Source organism: Otolemur garnettii, unplaced genomic scaffold, assembly GCF_000181295.1.
Source record: "Otolemur garnettii isolate 467f Iridium unplaced genomic scaffold, OtoGar3 scaffold00076, whole genome shotgun sequence".
NCBI lineage: Eukaryota > Metazoa > Chordata > Mammalia > Primates > Galagidae > Otolemur > Otolemur garnettii.
Window position 1 is genome coordinate 8,580,890 of NW_003852471.1, and position 22,366 is coordinate 8,603,255.

Genomic DNA, 22,366 nt, shown 5'->3' on the forward strand with positions numbered 1-22,366 from the left:
TTATTTTGTTATTGTTGTTAGAAAGAATTTCAATCTTTTCATCTCAAAAAAAATCCATTGGGCCAAATATTTATAATTAAAAGGTAAACAATTTTAAAATAATGTAACTGCTTAGAACAATAAGAATCAGAATAATAGAAATAAAACTATGCATGGCCAGATGGGAAAGAGTCCCCCAGTTTTGTGAGAACTTAGTGTATTTCTGGCAATAGATCTTAATTTTCACAACTATATTTAGGAGTGTACAAATCACATAATTATTTTAAGAATTAAATGAGATGCTCCATTATGAAAAACAAATTGAAAATGTTAAGTACTGTTTGAATTATAGTACTTTTTATTTTATTTATAAATTCAAGGTGTAAAATTTGATGCTTTTATATTCACATAGAGAAATGAGCACTAAATTTATGAAAATTTATGTATCTATCAATTTTCATAGTTGCCTTTGTATGTGGCTATGCCAGAGAAAGTAAAATCTGCTCTCAGCAATTTTTCGGTCTGAAAGATAATAGTTAGACATTAGATATATAAATTTACTAATCTTATATAAGTGCAAGTTTATAGCTTTTGACCTACTTCTACACATTTCCTCTGCCTGTCTATCCCTAGTAACCACTATTGTACTCTCTCCTTCTCTGGGTTTTACTTTGTATTGTATTGTATTGTATTTTTGAGACAGAGTCTCAAGCTGTCGCCCTGGGTAGGGTCCTGTGCTGTCACAGCTCCCAGCAACCTCAAACTCTTAAGCGATTCTCTTGCCTCAGCCTCCCAAGCAGCTGGGACTACAGGTGCCCACCACAACACCAAGCTATTTTTCTGTTGCAGTTGTCCTTGTTGCTTTAGCTGGCCTGGGCCAATTCGAACCCACCAGCCTCGGTGTATGTGGCTGGCACCCTGCTCACTGAGCTACGGGCACCGCCTGGGTTTTACTTTTTAGATTCTGCATAGAAGTAACATGGTGCAGCAGTTTTCTTTGTGTGTCTGGTTCTTATCATTTAGCATTATGTTCTCCGTGTTTATCTCTATTATATATGAAAAAAGAAGAACAATGGAAGAAGAAAATGCTAGCAATGGCCAAATGGAAACTTGGCCGTTGAATTACAACAGTTCACAATTTGCATAGACATTATTTAATACACACTATAATCCTTAGTTGTGGATAGTATTATTTGTTTTTATACATGATGGATATGAGGTTTAGAATTTGAGTGCCTTGCTCGGGGTCATGTATTTAACCAGGGACAGAGTCGGATTTGAAATCAGTTTGCTGTTAGAACTGGTGTGTTTATCCAGTAATCGGCTGACAGTGAAAACTCAGTAAAATTTTGTCCTAGTGCTTATCATGGATGAAAAATGCTGTAATTATCCCCTAGGACTTATGTTCTTCAGGAAATATTTCTTCTTTTTCTCTGCTGAGAGATTTATATGTGTCTAAATTTTCTATAAATATTTTTGAGTTTACCACTATAAAAGATAATGAAACTCTTGTTTAAAAAAAAAAAAAGAAAGGAAAGATAAAAAGAGAAAGACATTAAGATCATAGAGATGTTCAATTCTTATATACTATATGAACAGTGCTCAGAAAGTTTCCAGATTTTATTTATTATTCAAAAGAAGTTCTTCAAACTATGAATTCCTAAAGATCTCCTGGTGTAAGATCTCCAACATACTAGCCACTTTGTCATGCAGAAGCTTTTTGTAACAATTACATTGTCCTCCCATTATCTCCACACCTGAAACTTTGATGTACTATTCATTATTCCCATTTGGAAGAAGTAGCGGTCTCCCTTCTCAACTATCACCCTGCTTCCAGTACAAGGTGTCTTAGTAATTAATAAAATACATGCTTTAAGGGAAAGTATATATTTTCAATACACAAGGCTATTTCCAGAGGGCACGACAGAATATTTATGCTATCGTTTAATGGTGAAACTCACTTCTTTCTAGGAGCAATTTTTGATGAATCTGCCAAAAAAGATGATGAGGTGTTTCGCACAGCAGTTGGTGACCTTAACCAGAATGAGGAGATATTACAGACAGAGAAAATCACATTTTCAGTGACATTTGTGGATGGCAACAACCCTTTTCAAGCAGTTCAAGAAGGTAAGATCCATCAGCGGTCCACTATTTTGTTCGTTTGTTTGGTTGGTTGTTTTCAAATGAAATGAAATTTATACTAGTTTAAAAAGCTCTTAAGCATAGGAATAGTTTTTGTATATTTGCTGTTAATTGGGCATTGTTTTTGTTTGCTAAAGCTGCTTGGTAGATGTCAATTCTGCATTCCAAAGGACAGAGGGTGGAAAGTTACTGTATTAATTGAGCTATAATATGAAAATGTACATAAAAATTTACCGTTATGTGCTTTATCATTTGTTCTGACTGCAATGTAAATGAAGCATTCCTTAAAAATACCAATTTCTATCTGAATTTTTATTTGGGACTTCTCTGAGGTAACTGCCACCATGAGTGTTGTTACGACTTGCTCTGACATTTCAGGTGTACTCATGACAAATGTGTGGCCGCAAGGAAAACCTTTAGACGCTACACACAAATCACAGATTTTGTACTGGGATTATAACATACTGACCTGGGCTATAAATTGTTTACTCTCTACAAGGTACCAAATAGTGCAGCACTTTCCTTCATTCTCTCTGCTCACTAAATTAAAAATTTTCATTGGTACAAAGTAATACAAATACAGATTATTTTTATTATACTGGTGTGGTTGTTCCTGTTAATGAAAGTTTTGACTGAAAGGTTTTCTATGAAATAAATTTGGGGCTTGATGCCATGACTCTTAATGAAATGTTTAGCTCCTTGATTCGTAAAGCACCCATTGTTTATGAGACTACTGTATGTGTTGTTAATTGCTGTGGCTTGAATGCTCCCCCCATCCCACCACCCAAGGAATAAGACGAAACTTGGTTCCCATTGCAGTATAATTAGAAGAGGATGCTTTGGAAGATGACTAGGTCATGAGGGCTTTGTCCTCATAAATAGGATTAGTGTCCCTATCAAATGGACCCAAGGCAACTTGTCTGTTCCTTCTTCCAAAAAGGCACACTCTATGAAGCAGAAAATAAGCCCTCCTCAAACCCTGACTGTGTTGGCCCCTGTACCAGGGCTTTCCAGCCTCCAGAGCCAGGAGCAATGATTTTCTGTGATTTCTATGTTGCCTAATCTAAGGTAATTTTCACAGAAGCCCAAACAGACGAAGACACCAGTTAATATTTTATTGTGATGATATATTTAGACTGAAGGAAATAAATGCAAAATTAAAAGAGAGCATTCTTTAAAGCTTCAATATAAATTTAAATATGAGCTGGCAGGAGAAAAAAAGAGGATGTATCATATGAAGCAGTGTTTTTTAGGAAATTTTAAAAAATGCATACATTAAAGTGGTAAGAAAAACAAACATTAAGTATCTGAGAAAAGGTGTCCTTTTCATTTATTGTAGTATGTAATTGATATACAGGTAACCTGTATTGAAATATGTTTCTGATCAATAGTATTGGGTACTGTTGAAATTTCTTTGTGTTTACTTCTGTCAGTTAGAGAATAGACATGATCATTGGGACTCTAAATGGTTTTTTTTCTTTCTAATATGGTCAAGTAGAAAATATATTATTTTTATAAAATGGACAGATCTGCTTTAAGGAAAAGTTATTTTTACAAAGAAAGAATAATAATGTCTGCAATAACATGATGTTTTAATTTTTAACAATTAAATGTGAGTTTTAAACATCAGATGTAAATAATCAGAATGCATCCTGGGAGTTTGGAGCTTTAAATAATAAATGTGTAAAAACATTTTTATGGAGAAATTGAATAGCTGTCTAAATATGTTGATCTGGAAAATAATGAAGGAGAATTTGAAGAAGATACCACCAAATTTTTAAAATATATTCACTAGGAATCCTAGGTTACTCATTTTTGAGAAATGCTATCATTTTTTTCTTTTTCAATTTTTAAAGAAGACCAGAATGAGCACAGGAAAAACATGTGTGGAAATAAATGTTTTTTACTATTTTCTGAGTAATAACATTAATAATTAAAGGTATGCTAAAATGTTTATGCTTTTTGAACACCTTGACTGAAACAGGGGCAGGAATTAAAGAAATGAAGACAACAGCATACTTAGAAAGGAATTATAAAGGCAGAAAACATAAACAAATGCCTCAGACCTTTATTAGAGTACACAATTTATAAAGTGAAGGCAATTTTTGCTAACAGGTTTCTTCTGTGTTTTACGTTTCGGTTTGTACAATTATTCTGATGTCATCTCAATTCTGGGAGGAAATATCTTAAAAGAACCATAGTGACTTGAAAAAAGTTGTGGCCCTTCAAATTGAGAGAGGAAGTAAGTTTTCCAGATAAAGACCATTGCTATGTATTTGTCAAGAAGAAAAAGCCAGACAGCTTGCCTGATGGTTTCGGATACTAACAGGATGTTCTGGACCAGTTATTCTGATGGTTTGCTTTGAGTAATGAACGTGAAGTTCCAGGAAGCTAAAAATAATTTATTTCCCCATTCAATATCAACAAGGATTTTGGTTAATTTTTGAAGTAAAAACAATTCTCTTTAGAGCTGTTTTTATAAACTGTTGGTTTGAAAAAATAGGGAGAGTATTCATTTGAAAGAGAGTAAGAAAAAAACTGAAAAGTACTATTTTTTAAAATGATTTGAAGAAATAATTTAGGAGAAAATCTCAATAGTGCCATAGAAGATGGTCCATTTTCCTATTATCATGTATTTACTGCAATACTATTAAAATCTTTAATAGAGAGGGCCTTAAGTCACCTTTTTTTTTGACATTTTGTGAGGTTAGAAAATAATTAATGATATCACTGATTATTTCCAAATTACCATTCCTAATGAGCTCATAAAAATTTATAGTTTTGACTCCGTCTCTCCTCCCTGTTTATTTAAATTTGAAACCCTGATTCTGGAACAAATGGTAACATTAAGCATATAAATATTTGGAAATAATGATGAATGATAACAGTGATCATTCAAAGTATACCTAAAATATAATAGTCTGAAATAATGAATTCATTTCATTGTTAAGTAGTATTTTCTCCAGTAGCCATATTTGAGTTGATGTTTATTTCAAATTTAAATTTCTGTTCATCTTATCTTTCTCCTATCAACACTTAATTAGAGAAAGGAATTTAATGTTCAACAGACTATTTAATCCATAACAATAATAAAGAGTATTAGTATTACTGAAGTCACCCTTTGTAGCTTGGGTTGCAGTACATTTTTAGATACTAATTAATAATTCTTTTGAATACAAGTTTCTAAACAGATAGCTCGGTTATATAACATGGAGATCTGAATGGATTTGATCATTTTTCACACTATCTGTATCATCATCATGTAAAGTAAATGAACAGTAAAAATAATTATTTTTCATAAAATTAAGCTAGAAATAATTTCATATGGTGCTTTTTTACTTTCTTTTGAGTATATTTGTTCATAAGTCATTCATGCTTTGTGTATTGAGTGTGGGATGTTAACTAAGGGCAAAGAATGTTTCAAGAGATTTTTGGAATTTCTTCTTCTCTTGGGTAGACTGTTTGGGTAGCTGCTATGTAACTTTTTTCTTAAGAAGATGTATGAAAGACACAAACATTATAATGGCTATTTTAAAAAATGTAGATAATTACAAGGATGGACAATTATATAAATCCATTTGAATATTTTTACCATATAGATGAAATAACTGAGATATAGAGAGGTTTAGTAATTTTCCAAATTTCTCCTAGTGTGACCAAGCAAGTATGTAGCAAGAAAAAAAACAAACAAAGAAAAAACAAGCTCTTTACACCACTAATACAGCATTTTTCTTGCTACATCTATGAAATATACACAAACACATATAGACACAAATGTACACACACACCAGATAACACAGTGTATTACTAGACTCCACTGAACACTTTCTGTAAGGAGATGGTAGCAGATATATGTGTTTTGTTACGCATTTGATGTTTATTATTTATGTTTATGACATGGAATTATAGGTAGGTGGTGAACAGCAGTTGCATGGTATAAATCTTCTTTAGTTTTTTTTGGTCTTCGTTTTCCTCATCTTTAATGAATGAAGAAATCAGAACATAAATAATGTATTTTTATGTTCTCCTTCATCTCTGTGGTTTCGTGACTCTTTAGAACACATTTCTAGATTTAGAACCTTATAGAAATGACCATTATTTAGTTTCCCTTCAGAGAAGTTTTCATATTGCCGAAATCATCTCCTAGTTCTTCTGTGGTCGACTTTAACATAAGTTAAAAAGATGTAGACTAATCGTTGTCCTGCTACCTCATCTGCCTATTCACCAAAACCCCAGGAACTCGTTATTACCACCCAAATCTAGAAAGGGCCCTGTGCTTTTTCAGTAGACCTGGAACAAGGTAGATGTTGGTAGGCTTCTCTGTTTCTGTCTTACTGACTGTTTCCCCTGAGGCCTCTATCTGCTATCTATAACTAGATGCACAAATGTTGGGTGTGAAAGACTGCTATCTCTACTGAAAGTAGTCACAGTTATTTATGCTATTAGCTTTTTAGCTGAAACTAACTTAATATGGGCCATAGAAGATAGGAATTTTCAAGGAAATCACATTATGTTTTCAAGAAAAGTGTAGTACATGTAAAAAATGCTCACATTTAAAGAGTGTGGAAATATGGATCGATGTACAATTCATATATACATTAGAAATGTCAGGAAGCATTTAAAACATCAGACATTGATATAAAATGGCAAGATTTGGCTAAACATTTTAAATAATTGCCTTCATTAGACAAACACCCAAGAGTGAAATACACAATGAATGTAACGGCAGAATTATACTATGGAGTCACAAATGATTCTGTTTGAAAATAAATTATCTAACTATATTAATTACTTTGCTGTAAAGCATTATAAATAGTATTATTGTAATTAATAGCATCACATTTATTAAAATGATCCAGTGGTTTTAAAATATATAATTTTGAGTTATTTTATCAAAAAGTATGAGTCAGAGAAGAAACATATTCTTATTGAAAAGTGCAGCAATAATATTCATTACAGTCAAGCAATTGCAATGTTGATAATATGAATATAAAATAAAAGTTATTTTAATATAAAAATTAGTCATAATAAGGAGAGCTCATTTCCAAGTTTCATTCTGTTCCACCTTCCTTAATCTGTCCACACCTCAGTGCCAGTATGGATTTCTCCAAGAGTGTTGGGCATTTCACTTTAATTCAGTGAAAGTTTAGCTGGATTTGCCTCACATATGTTTCTAAAATAAAATAATTGCTTGTATATGAAGTATGCTTAGAAAACAATGCAACTGCTTTAACTTTTGGTTTAGGCTGCCGATCTCATTTCTTTATAGTTCATATAAAATACATACTTACTTCATGCGCATACACGGAGAGACAGGAGAGTAGTAGAATCAGAAAAGTATAAGCAAATCAAACTAGAAAAAAGCACTTCTCCAAAACACCTCACCCTCCGTGGTGAATATTTCTGGTGTGAATGGCTAAATCTGAATTGTGTGGTTATGGGGTTCCAGGTTTTAGTCTTATAATTAGGTTCCTTTCTGCTTCAATAAGACATTTTACTGTGACATGTGACACTATCCACTACTTCTAAAATGCTATATTCAGGAACTTTTCCAGCCCAGACAAAAGTGTATGTGTCCATGATCAGCCCATGTTTCCATGGACAGTTATGACAATTCCACTTCCAGCTTCTTTCCCGAATTTCCTGACAGACAATAAGGTACACTTGAGAATGGGTAGATTCAGGGGCCACAAAACTAATCTGGAAGTTCGTGTGAATAAAGATCATTAATTCAATCATTTGTCCATTTATCTACTTTTCCTTCTTCCTTCTCCTCTCACAGCCAAGCCACAGCTGCGCTTTTCACTTTGATTCTGAGTGTCTAATCCCAATGCACCGTGCAGCTCTTGTCAACACTTGTGAGAAGTGGGCTGGGAAGACTAAACCATGGGGTTAAGTTACCATTTCCAAACATTTGTGTATCAAGAGAGATACTAGATGTCTGGTCAGTGACTACATCATCTGTTTTCATCTGAGATTCTGGGATTTTTACCTTAGTCATTTCCCCAGTATCTCCTGGAATATTCTGTATCAGCTTTTCTCCCACCTGACATATTGTAAGAACTGGCCCTAGAATCAGAATCAGAATCTTACCAGTACACACCATCAATGTCTTTTGTGTGTGTGTGTGTGTTTTCAAAATTTTATTGAAGTTTTTTTAATTATGGTAATAAAACATAAAACTTACTGTCCTTAGCCATTTTCTCACTGTGCTGTTCAGTGGTGTTAAGTATATTCAGTGTTGTGAAACAGATCTCTAGAGCTTTTTCATCTTGCAAAACTGAAACTCTGTACTCATTAAACAACTCCCCATTTTCTCCTGCCCCCGTGCCCCTGGCAACCACCATTCCTCTTTCTTTTTCTGTAAATTTGAGATCTCTCATATACTGAATGAATCATATAGTATTTACATTTCTGTGTCTGGATTTCCTTTTTTTTTTTTTTTGAGACAGAATCTTACTCTGTTGCCTTGGGTAGAGTGTCATGGCGTCATCATAGCTCACAGAAACCTCAGATTCTTGGGTTCAAGAGATCCCCTTGCCTACTTTTTTTTTTTTTTTTTTTTAGTAGAGACAGGATCTTGCTCTTGCTCAGGCTTGTCTCAAAGTCTTGAGCTCAAGCAATCCAACTGCCTCAGCCTCCCAGAGTACTAGGATCATAGGTGTGAGCCACTGCACCTGACCTGGTGGGACCACACCTACGATGCATCTCGCAAGCCTACATGTGAAATTTACTAAGTGTAGAGTATAAATGTCTTAACACAATAACTAAGAAAATGCCATGAAGGCTATGTTAACCAGTTTGATAAAAATATTTCAAATTGTATATAAAACCAGCACACTATACCCCATGATTGCATTAATGTACACTGCTATGATTTAATAATAATAAAAAAACCCATCAGTGTCTTGTTACAGTGTACAGTGGTCTACATATGTGAGAGATAACACCAACATGCATTTTTAAAAACATTTCACACAAACCATTTCCTTTGAAGATTTGTCCATTAAGAGGAATTAATAAAACATCTGTATTTGGAAGCTAAGTTTGAGACTACTCAGGTCCATCAATCTATCCAAGTACTTCTTAAGTGCCTAGTGCTGTCCCAAGATTTGGACAGCTAGAATGGGAGATAATGAAACAAATAAAAACACAGTATATTGTAGGAGACGCCAACATCTGAACAAGATGATCTGCAGCTGAGGCCTGGACCTCGGACCATTCCTCCACAGGAGTTCCTTGTGGGAGGAGCCCGTGCCCTCAGCACGTAGTCATTGTTAATTTCTCCCCTCACCTGTGTTGTTCTGGCTCAATAAAGGGCTGGTGCGGAGGTTGCTCGGGGCTATACCCGGAAGGTAGGGGCTAACCTGCCTTCCACAAGCTTGTACTTCTAATCCGCTTCTCGCCTGGTTCCTTCCTGCACTAATGGAGACTAGGGCCACAGGAGCCCAACGGGTCACGACAGTATATGATGTAGGAAGCATCAAAATGTACTCGAAGAGAGCTATGGATTTTAAATCATGAAAAATCGTTACGCTGCCATTTTATACCTTTGACTTGGGTTTTTAATTGTTTAATAGAAAAAAGAAATATGATGTTCTAGCTTTTTAAAAGTTACCTTTTGGGAAAGTAACTTTCACTTGAACAAATGTATTCCTTTACTTTTGTAAACAGTATTAATGGAGATAGACATTGTATAGTCTAATCTTTTTGTCTGTGACACTATTGTACTCCCACGTGTGTACACTTCTCTCTTATCTCATTCAGATCACTCTGAAGTAACGGGTCTCTGGGTCTCTAGTACTGTGAATAGATTGAAATTCAGATGTGCATAGACCTCCGTGTCCTAATTTTATAGGCTTTGTGCTTTGAGGCCTTTTACCTCCGTATCTACATTTGTGTTCTGTTGTGTAAATTATCTCAAAAAATACATATTTTCGCAGTGTGTGGTGCTCTGGATCTTGCTTATTTGGAAGAGTCTTTAGCAGCCTTCCATGAAAGTTGTGTTTAAAAAAGTAGAGACTTGTTCTTTTGTCATTGCTGACGTGTTTTTCTCCTACCAATTCCTTTTCTTGTAATAATAGCACATCACTTTTTTTCCTATTCTTTTTCTAACTCCATAGATTCAGTGCCTGATTATGGTAGCATAATTCAATTTTTAATGTCCTTTATGGTATTGACTCACGAAAAAATCACCTATATGTCTTAAAGAACCTCTGAATAGCTTGTTTATTAGATTAAAAATTACATTTCCTATACTCCACAGTAGTAATGAAAGTCCATTGCTCAGTGGCTAAAATAAGTTCATGTTGACAATGCAGAGATGACTTCATTATATTTGGAATTTTCCAACGATTATCAATTTATTGATTTTAGGTTCCAAAGAACAAAAAGTTGACTTTTTTACTTTCGTCTTTTCCATGCATTTTTTGATGTCTTTGGCAAGCACTAGGTTTATGGGAATCACACTCTGCATAGTCTCTTGGTACTCATTAAACATTTTGTTGAGTAATTTTATAATTTTCAAAACAATTATTCTTGAAAAGATTTATTTAATAGGAACACACAAGATAGCCAATGTGTGATGGGAAATTGTGTATTCTGGGGAAAAATGAATCAGCAAGTCCTTTTTGGGTGCCTGTCAGCATTTGGCCCTGACCTAATTACTCTGCACGTGCTGTGGTCTCCATTGGCTGCTCCATCATTTCATGCGGTTAGCTTGACCTGTATCCTGTTGCCTTGAGAGACCCTGACCTAGAGCATCTCTTCCTTTTGCTCTACCATTATGGTGCTCTTTTAAAAATCTTCATTCAGGCCCCTTTTTATCCTTGACTCTCCATATTGTACTAAACATTCAGGATGTCAACATTTGGTGTATTATATAAGTCAAGATTTAAGCCATATACTTCACGTGGAAGGAAAAACATAAACATTAAGTTTATGGGCCAAGGAATTAGATAACTGCCTTTGTATCTATGCTCTTCTCCATCTCTTATGATCTATGAGCCCTTGAGCATACCTAATGTCTTTGAGCCTCAGTTTCTGCATACGTAAAATGGGTGTAAATACATATCCATGGCATTTGTGTTACATGGTTAGATGTTTATTGATTATGCAGGGTTATAATTCTGATAGGTGATTTCCCCTCTGAATCTAAATGTGTCTCAGTAATGACACACATACTGGTTTAGTGGCATTGCATATCTCCATCAGTAAATTTCTACCCCTCTCTGAAGTTTTCTACCCAAATATTCTCTATTATTAACATCAGTCTAACCTTATTATCTGCCTAATCAGAAGCATATTTTTGTCCTAATGGGACTTCCCTTATGAAGATCCTGATTGTTGTGGTTGTAAAAATATTAGAGAATGAAATGTTTTTTTTTTGATGGATTTTTCTTTTCTTGAACTAGTTCTGCTAGTCAGCACAGGAAAATGAGAATTATATGTGTGGTATAATTTATTTGGCAAAAAATAGTGATATTTCAACATGTGTACTGAGGGTTGGGAGGCTTTAAAATATCTTTTTATCATTTCTGGGAAGTAGAGAAAGCCTGTGGAGACCAAATTAAAGTTTCCTGATGATTTGTGTAGGCTTAATACAATCAGTGAAGTAAATAACGCACTGAGTCATAACTAAATGGCATTCAGTTGCATAAAGCATGTTATAGGAGAGTGACATATGTGAGGTCGAAGATAGAAACTAATTCAGGGACCGCTTTATACTCTGGGAGATGCATCATCTTTGGTATTTGAGTTTATTTCTGACATGATTGCCTAAAAGGTTATCTTTCTTAACTTTGCACATTTTTATTACAGTTATACCTGGGTGAATATTAATTCTAAAATCATGGTCATTGCTTTCTTGAATTTCTTATAACTGTTCTTCAATAACACATGGTACTATGTTATTTTCTCAAGAATTTATTCTTCATTTCAAAACGTATTTACTTTTGGTCTTTGGTACTAACATATTATGATGATAAGATTGGCTAAGCTCATTCTTTGAGCTATATTTCACATACAAAAGTCTTTAAAAGGTCTTATAGCTGAGAAATATATCCCAAAGTGGAAAATAAATATCTTTTCTCAAAATGTATTTGGGAGTTTGTGCAGGTTGGGAAGCTGTTACACAAATCAAAGTCAGAATCAGTCTTCGCATAGAGAATATTTTTTTTAAGAGTATTACATCGAATGTTCAAAAAATATTTTTTTTATAATCTTTGAATTTACACTTACACAATGACAAACAAAATGTTTTGAAATGGTTCCTGTGCTCATTCATATTATTAAAAGGAAACAAGGTGTACATATCAACTTAATTCTACTAGCTCACAAATCTTGTCATTATTCCATAAGCGTACGTGTTTAGAGTTCTGTTTATTCCTAAATGTTTTTATTTATTTATTTATTCCTAAATGTTTTTGCTAAGTTTAAGGGAGTTTTATCTTTATTTTAACTTACTATACATATACACTCGTATGTATGTCTATATTAAGCTACATATATTTGATATACTATATGTATACGTGTATATGTATATCATGTTTGCATGTATATGTGATGCCTATATGCCATGTATACATATGTGTATATATTTCTGTGTATAGTGTATATGTATGTACCTGTGTGTGTGTGTTTGTGTCTGAGTGTGCATAACAAAATAAATCTACCAATCCCCTCTGTTGGTCTTCCTTCCAATATTGATTCATGCCTCTCAAGACATAATATAAAAACCCTATTTATTATAACAGACAGAATTGACAAAGGTCAGATGTGAGTACAACATGAGTCACCAGTTTATCAGTTTACACGCCATTTCCTTGAAAATTGCTTAAAGCTTCCATATGGGGTGGGGAAATCAACTGAAAGAAATCTAAAAAACACTGAGAAAAATTGATTATTGTTTCAAAACTTAAAATTTTGATTGCTCATTTATTTGTATGATTCTTTTAATGCACCATGTGCTAGATTAGGAGTTTCTACAGAGGAATGAATCACATTTAATCTTAACCCAAAGGAATGTATAGTCTAGTAGTAGAAATATACAAAATAACTAAGCAAGCTAGTAATTTTATTTTAGTGGAAACAAGTGACAACCATGCAAAGATAGATGGTAATAGCATCCCAGGCTATTGCGTATGGGAGAATCATTTGTAGGCATGGGCTTGCTGAGTTTGAGGGAATATGCCATCTTTTGAATACTCAAGTTTTTATTTCATTGCTTTAAAAATATTTACTTCCATCATCAAGGCATTATTTTAAATTTGCTACTTAAATCTACTTTACTTTTTCATACTCCTTTTGGAAATGGAACATGCTCTGTAGGAAACAGTGGTGGTCCTGCAGGTCTCAGTTACATCCTGGGCTTGGGAATTCTTTATTAGAATCATTCTGTATTATAAATTCAGCTATCTGTAAATACAAATTTGAATATAGCTAGGGGAACATTTGGGCCCTTCATACATATGTTCTTCATTCAAGGGATAAGAAACAGATTACAACAAATTAAAAACAGAAGAATTGTACTCATTTTTCTTGTTCTTTTCATACAGAGATATGTTGACTTCTAAAGAACAAACCTCATTTTGTTGCTTTTATATTTCATTTGTAATCTTTTATATATTCCTACAAAAGAACCCCACTTGAAAAAAACCCAAAATAACCTTTATCTATAATTTACTATAGCCCATAGAATGTTAAAAATATTTCATTATTTTTCACCTAATCTCTGTATGACCTTATGAGCTATAAGGTAGTTACTACTCTTATTAGCATTTCTCACATGATTAAATGCACGAACAGCTGGGTTAGGTGAACTGGTCATTCTTGAAAACTTTGAACAGAGCATAAAACACTGATCTTTAAATCTGATGGAGTCTTATGTACATGTCAGTGGATATTTATTTTCAGTACTGTATAGGATCCTTAGGATGGCTGTGTCCTTCAAAGAAAAGTGATGCTTTTCTTGAGGCAGCTTTTTCTAGATTACTCTCTGTTTTTTAAATTTATGAATTCTTCTCCTCTCCATCCTTTGGGCTTAGGAATGGTCATGAATTCACTGCTGTTACCTTTGGATTATTGAGTTATCCACCATTTTTCAGCTATACTTTACCCATAGCTATGTAATTAATTCCTTTGAAAAACAATCCCTTCTAAAAGTTTCCCATGTTGAGTTGTCATTGTTTTTGTTACCAAGCAGTCAATGGGCTTGCAGCCTGATACACATAGAAGGCAATACCACACCATCAACTTTTGGGAAAATAAAAGCTGTATTGCAAGTCAGATGGGAGGGAGATGGGAAAATTGCTCTAATCTGTTTCCCTGAGCTGGGGACTGGGTTAAATTTTAGAAGCATAAAGTCCTGAGCCATGATATAATTGGATTTTTCATGAGGTGATGCAAAGAGGTAGATATGACGAGGTCATGCTGTAGGGTGACATCCCAGTATTCACTGTGGTGGCTCCTGGACTCTACCACACAGTAGCCATTTCTTCATTTAATTCCAGCTCCTTTGTCACGGTGCTTAGGTTCTGCCTGTGGTTGCATGCTCGATTGTTAGAGCATGCTCAGGTTACCTGACCCTCAACCTGGGAGCCCACAATGACTGAAAAACAACTCACAACTTTACTACATCAGAGGGGCCAGATTAGTATGGAATGGTCTGGAATCCCAAATCCCCATTTAGGATTTCAACCAGTATTATCATTTAACTGATAGCAGATCACTTTTAGTGATTTGATAACCTGTCCCATCTCATCAGGAAGGGTTATCTCTTGGAATGTATTATTCAGACTTGAGCATACATCATGCCACAAAACGTAGAAACAATGCCTCACGCAGACCTTTAGTTTATGTCTTTTACAAGCTGAAATCTTTATGTCCATGTATATTAAACCAGTGCCCCAAAATTGATTTGTTAGAGACACTGAGTGTCAGCAGTGCTTTGGAAAGTTACTAGATCTGATCAAAAACAAAACTGATTTCCAAATAGCCACTATGCATAGTTGAATGGCCACTCTTCAAGAAAACAGTTACTTTCATTTAAAATTAACAAATGGAATTCACTTTAAAATATTAATGCTCCAATTACATAGTTAAAATGTCTCTTTAAAAAGCTTCCAGTTTAATTAAAGAAATTGATGAATCATTTCACAAATTCTTGAGTATGTTATTCCATTTTCTATAGAGAAAAATTTTCCTATACCTTTCCTTTATTACGTTCGTTGTAGGAATGTTTTATTATGAAAACTAGGGTCCTTATTAAATCACTGGAGGCAGGCGAAAGCTGCAAGTTATTGGTGAGCAAATTGCATAGCCAAGATTTTCTGTTACCTGGTAACTTTCCATTAAATTACCTAGATAATAATGAAAATAAACAAGTTACAAAAGGACTGCTTGCACTTTATCTTTTTGGCGCCTAGATTCCTAGTTTAATAGATGCTAATGAGTAGCAAATGGCTAATCACCAGGCAATAGAACAGAAGAAAGGATGGGCGAGGTCTTAGAAAACATGACTAGTGCAATAAGGTCCTGTGTCCTTCCATCTTTGAACATTGTTGAACATCTCAGTACAAGATATGGAAGGAGAATTAGAGAAAAATATAGGAGTAACTCAGAAGCACTATGCATCTTCAAAGACCTTTATTCTGTGAGCAAGACTTAATAAAGTATATGCATAAACAATAGAACAAGGCAGTATATATAAGTTCCATAAAAGATGGACTAATAACAGAATAGGATGGAAAAAGAGAAAACATTGCTTAGCATGGCGACTTGAGAGAAAAACAAAGAGGAAAGGGAAAAGTAGGAAGCTGTGCTTTCTACTCTGAAAGTAGAAAAGGTATAAACAAAAGAAACAGGCATGTTCCAAACTAAATCTTTGTGACTGATGGAAAAATGTGAGGTGAGGGCTGGGGTGCACCAAGAATGGAAATATTGCGCTGTAAGGACAGAGACAGTAGCTTTTCTATCAAGCCTTGTATCTTATTCCCAGCTCCAAGGTCACCTCTTTCCCAGATGAGCAGAAGAATAGTGAATTCAGCATGGAGAGAGTCATGATTCAGCAAGTAAAATTAAACACTAATAAAGACATTAATAATGAGATCAGTCTTCATATAGTAAAGTCTTTTAAAATTCAGAAAAAGTAATGAAAATGATTTGAATTCAAAGATGCTGCTTCAAAGGTATGATGCCTCCACTGTGTTTTAAGAGCAAGTGATATTTTAAAAATAATTATTCCACATCTTCAGCAAAGTAATTGCTTTTCACATTAAAGAAATAGATAAGCACCAAGTTTTATAATATAAAAAGTACTATGCATATGCATTCACTAATTCTCTCAAAGGTTTTTACTACACGGTTGGTATTGTTAGCTATAACTCAGGGTGTCATGTACTCTGCTCTTACATGAAAACACGGATTGTTTCCTACCTGACTTGGACAGAAGCAGGTGAACAATAATGATACCATGATCATTGCTTTTTTTTTTTTATGTGCATAGTCTAGGATTACTGTCTTTTATTAAGTGGGATAGTTACTGTTTAAACATAAAAGTCAGTTTGTTGGTCTGATTATCCCAAGTAGCCATTAGGGCTTGTTTACTGTGAATAAAAAGTGCTCTGCAATCTGTGAAAATCAGCCACTCTTTGTTAATCATTGATCTCATTATTCTTTCACCTAAATAAATATTACCGAGAGCTTATAATTTATAAAATACTATAATAAGTGCTAAAATATAACCAGTGCGTCAATGTGGTTTCTAGCTTTAAGAATCTTATGTTTAGCAAGTAATAGACAAAAATAGCATTAACAAATGGTCATGAAACAAAGTAGAATCAATTATAGTCTTTAAAAGCCACAATGGTAAAATTTTATGGGATTTCTAGAATTGCTAATGCTGGTTCTCTGCTCCTCCTTTCCTTCCTTCACACACAGCTTAAAGTACGTTTCTTCGCTCCACACTTACTGTATCCCCCGTATTCTGAACCAGATTAACAGTCCACTTGAGGGCATTTCACGTTATCTCAGCCTTGCTGATAGCCTTGCTATTTGCTTACCTCTCTATGTTCATTCAATTAATTTAACAAATATTTATTGTCGTGTGCCACCAATTATTCTAGGAATTAACTGTATAGCAGCAAAAAATATAATATCTTGCTATTGTGGAGTGTATATTCTTGAAGAGGAAGCTATAATTAATATAACTTCAGTATGAAGTGTTGGTATGGGAAGAAATTAAGTAGCATACTTAATACTGGGGAGAGGGAAGATGAAAGGTGGGCACCATTTAAAAGGAAGTAGTCAGTAGGGAGCTTTCTGGGAAGATGACTTTTGAGCAGAGAGCTGAAAGATGAAAGGAGCAAATGCCGTTGAGCGTCATGCCAGGCAGCGTGTGTAGCATGTTCTGGTAGTGGTATCAGTGACTGTGACTTCTCTGTCTTCTCATGGCCACATTAATACATTATTTCCCTTTATTATGTGATTAGCATGTCTCTGAGAGCTCCTTTCCCAGTTATCTAACCAGTACTTACAGTGACTTATGTTTTTAGGCCCTGCCTTGTTCTGACAAATTCCTTTTGTAAATTGATGCTCTTTACCTGAACTCCAGCCACAGGTTGATGCTCAGGTGGCTGATGAACACCTTTTGTTCACACCTTGTTGATGCCCGTGAAGAGGTTGAAAGGTTAAGGAACACCTTTGTTCACCCCTTGTTGATGTAGCCTATGTGCCCTTCTCATTTTATATAGGAACTTGCTTAGTCTCTTTACTATCACAACTTATATGGATTTTTCACTATAACTGTTAACCCTAATTTTTAATAAAATCTTTTACTCACTGTGTAAACTGTTCAAAACAGATTATTCCCCTCTTCCTTAATAGCAGTTTTAGCTGCATTTGTGTGCCCCGCTGCATTTCACACCTTTCCTTGTCCTCATATAGAAGGTCAGTGGAATATGAGCGCAAGTTTGGCCAACTTCCAAGTCCTTTCCAACTTACAGGCAAGCTTCTTGCCTAGGACTAACACTCACAGACATGACTATCCTTCTTGCTGTGATGCAGACTTGACCAGGCTGATGAGGACAGCACACTATGGGGTGGCCAAGCAGCAATATAGGAATTGCGTGATTCCCCTGTAGAATGGAGCTGCTCTGGGTGGACTTCTGCATGGGAGAGAAATCCACTTCCATCTTACTTTTAGCCCATCGTATTTGGGTTTTCTTCGTTCTAGTAGGTTGACCCTTAGTATAACAATTATACCTGCCTCTATAAATAGCTCAGTATATCAAATGGTTGTATCACACACACTGCCTCTCTTTACTCTGAGTGGAGATACCCAATTGTGAGGCCCCAGATACTCCACTTCTGTTTTTTCCTTATATTCTTCTTCCACTTTCCCTTCCTTTCCTTTTCTTCTTCACCCTTTCTCACAATCCTATTGAGGCATAATTTACGTAACATAAAATTCATCTAAACATACCATTCAATTATTAGTAGTAAATATACAGAGTTATATCCAACCATCACTAAAATCTACTTACTAAACTTTTCCAACACCTTATAAGATCTCTGCAGCCCATAGCACACCAGCCAACCACAAATATGTTTCTATAAATCTGCCATTTCTGGGAATTTCATATAAATGAAAATAGACAATAAAAGGTCTTTTATATCTGGCATTTTTCAACTTAGGATGAGTTTTTGATGTTAGATTAGCATTTGTCAAGATTTCTTTAAAATTATGAATAGCATTGTTATGCATGAATATACCACTTTGTTTTTTCATTCAATACTTAAGGAATCTGATTTTTGGCTGTTGTCAAATAGAAAAAAATGATGCTACAGATATTCATTTAAATATCTTTGTGTAGACATATTTTTTTATTAGGGTAGTAGTCTTCTCAAGATTCCATAATAAAATACTATAGGCTGAGTGCCTTAAACAACATAAATATATTTTCTCAAAATTCTAGAGTCTGGAAAGTACCAGATCAAAGTCCCAGTAAGGTTTGAGTTTAATGAGGGCTCTGCAGTTGGGTTGTTGATGGCCGCCTTATTGGTTTGTCCTCATATGACTGCTTCTTTATGTGTGCATGAGGAAAGGGTATGCTCAAGCTCTCTGACTTCTCCTCTAGTAAGGACACTAATCCTGTGGAGTCAGGGGCAGATCCTTATAACCACATACAACCTCAATTACCTCCTTAGATGGAGCATATCCAAAAACAGCCATCCTGGGGATGAGTGCTTCAATATGTGAATTTGAGGGGGAGGGAACAAACATTTAGTCAAAGTATTATGCTAGGGTAGATATCAAGGGGAGTTGTGTGGTTTTCTGGTAAATCAATATTTACCTTCTTAAGTAACAGCCCAACTGTTTTCCAAAGTCCGTGTACCATTCTACATGCCTACCAGCAGTATATAAGATTTCCAGTTTATTTACATCCTTGCCAATTTTGTGAAATAGGTGAGTGGTATCTGATTATAATTTTAATTTCTATTTAACTAATGATTAATGATGTTGAGCACATGGTATCTTTTCGTTGACATCTGTATACTTTCTTTGGTGAAATGTTTGTCTAAATCATGTGTACATTTTTATCTACTTTTTTGAAAATATTATTTAACTTTGAATGTTCTTTATATAATCTTGATGAAAATTGTTTATCAGATATATGATCTGAAAACATTTTCTTTCAGTCTATGGCCTTTATTTTTATTTTATTAATGATGACTTTTAAAGTTCAAATTTTAACATATTTGTTGTGGTCCAATATGTATATTTTGTTTGTTTTGTTTTGTAACAGGGTCTCACTCTGTTGCCCTGGATTGAGTACCATGGCATCATCTTAGCTCAAATCAACTTCAAAATCTTGAGCTCAGGGAATCCCCTTGCTTCAGCCTCTCATGTAGCTGGGACCTATAGGCACCCACCAAGACACCTGGTTAGTTTTTTCTATTTTTAGTAGAGACAGAGTCTCACTCTTGTTCACAGTGGTCTCAAAATCCTGATCTCAAGGGAACCACTGACTCAACCTCCCACAGTGCTAGGATTGCAGGCATGAACCGCAATGCCCAGCCAATATCATTTTTCTTCATTGGATATAGCTTTGAAATTATGTCTAAGAACCATTTAAATAATCCAAGGTCATTATTATAAGAATTTTTTTGGTTACTCTTAAAATATCTGTATCTTTAACTCATATTTAGGCCTATGAACTATTTTGTATTAGTATTAGAGTATGGCATGAGACAATGTTTCTTGCTTATGGATATCTAATTACCCTTTTATGAGAAAGATTATCCTTCCTCCATTAAATTATCTTAACATCTCTGTTGACAGTCTATTTCTCTTAATTATAAGTGTTTATTTTTGTGTATTCAGTTATCTTCTATTGATATATATTCCTGTACTTTGCCAGCCCTATGCTGTAGCTTTATCATAATTTTTGAATTCTAACAGTGTAATTTATTTGTTTTTTTTTAATAGACTTTATAAAAACTATTGAGTCCTTTGTATTTTCATAAAAAAATATTAAAATCAGTTTGGCAATTGCTGCAAACAACTGGTGGGAAATTCACAAAGACTGCTGATTCTGTGAATCAATTTTGTAAGGTTTGCTGTCTTAACAATACTCAGTGTTCTAATTCATAAACTTAGAATGTTATCTCCTTTAATTTAAATCTTCTTCAATTTTTATGAGCAATGATATTTCTTTTTTCATTGTTAATGTCTTGTAATTCTTTTAAGTGTCTTCTTTAGGAATTTATTGATTTTGATGGTATTGTGAGTAGAATCATTTCCTATATTTTATTAGCAGATTGTTTTTGCTAATATATAAAAATAAGGTTTTTTTTTTTTTTATCTAGTAATGTATTACATTGATTAACTCAATTGTTTGATTTGAGTTTTTTGTGGATCCCTTAGGATTTTCTATCAACGGGGTCATCTTTTGCAAATACAGACATTTATAATTTTTCTTTTAAATCTGTATGTATTTTTTTCTTTTCTGATTGCACTGGCCAAAACCTTCATTACAACATTGAATAGATTTTGAGAGAGAGAAACACTTTCTTTTCCTAGTATTAGATTGAAGTGTTTTGGTATTCAAATTTATTAGACACAATGTTAGCTGAGTTCTGTGAAATGCATTTTTTGCTCATTGAGAAAATTGTGTGATTTTTATCATTTATTCTATTGAAATAATACATTATATTAGTTGATTTTCAGATATTAAACCAACTTTGTATTAATGGGATAAGTCCTATATAATTATGGTAATATGTATATATATATATATTTTTTTTTCTGGATTTAGTTTGCTAGTAGTTTGAGAATTTGTGCATCTGTATTCATGAGGTTTGTGATCTGTAGTATTTCATTCTTGTGGTTTCTTTGTTTGTCTTTAGTATCTTAATAATAACCTTAAAATAATTTAGGAAGTCTATCCTCTTATATCATCAAAAACACTTTGTGAAGGATTGATATTATTTCTTCTTTAAATGTTTGATATAATTTTGCTGTATGTCCTCGAGATTTTTTTGCTATAACATTTTGATTTACTAATTCCACTGGTTTCAGATCTATTTAGATTTTCTTCATCTTGAGTGAGTTTGACACTTTGTGTCTTTCTAGTGGTTTGTCTATTTCATCTAGTCTGGTGGCATAATGCTGTTGACAGTATATCTTTATAATTCTTTTCAGTTATTCAGTTGATAGAGATGTTTCCTTTTCCTAATTTTGGTAATCTATGCCTTTTATCAATTTTTCTTTGTCAGTCAGATACTTATCATATTTTTAATCATCAGAGATTACTGTTTACTTTGTAAACAGAAAGTTGTATGTGATTTCAATCATTCTTGATTTATTGAGACTTAATTTATTGTCTGGCATATGATCTTTTCTAGAATATATGTTATGTGTTTTGACAAAATGTGAATCTGCTCTTATTGAGTAGATGTCAGTTAGGCCAAATTTGATTATAGAATTGTTCTGGTTTTCTTTCTGCTTGCTGATTTGCTGCCTCTTGTTGTATTAATAAATGAGGTTGATATTCATGTCAGTGATATTTATTAGGGAATTACCCATTTGCTCTTCAATTGTTATATCATCTACATTTGACTAATATATTTTAAGTCTCAGTTTTGGGTATTTATATGTTTAGAATTATTATATTTTCCTGATAAATTGATTCTTTTATCCAACCAAATGTCTTCTGTTGCTTCTAGTAAACTGTTTTGCCTGAAC

At 34.0% G+C, this 22,366-nt stretch overlaps 1 protein-coding gene across 1 annotated transcript in view; it reads left to right on the forward strand.

Annotated features, from left to right (window-relative positions):
- The window catches only part of GRID2 (glutamate ionotropic receptor delta type subunit 2), a gene marked incomplete at its 3' end in the record, with an annotated part of 1,213,016 nt that overhangs the window by 261,007 nt on the left and 929,643 nt on the right, over nucleotides 1-22,366 (forward strand). The window contains exon 2 of the mRNA XM_012807815.1: nucleotides 1,951-2,106. Coding sequence (XP_012663269.1) covers nucleotides 1,951-2,106 — 156 coding nt within the window. The remainder of the gene's footprint in view (nucleotides 1-1,950; nucleotides 2,107-22,366) is intronic.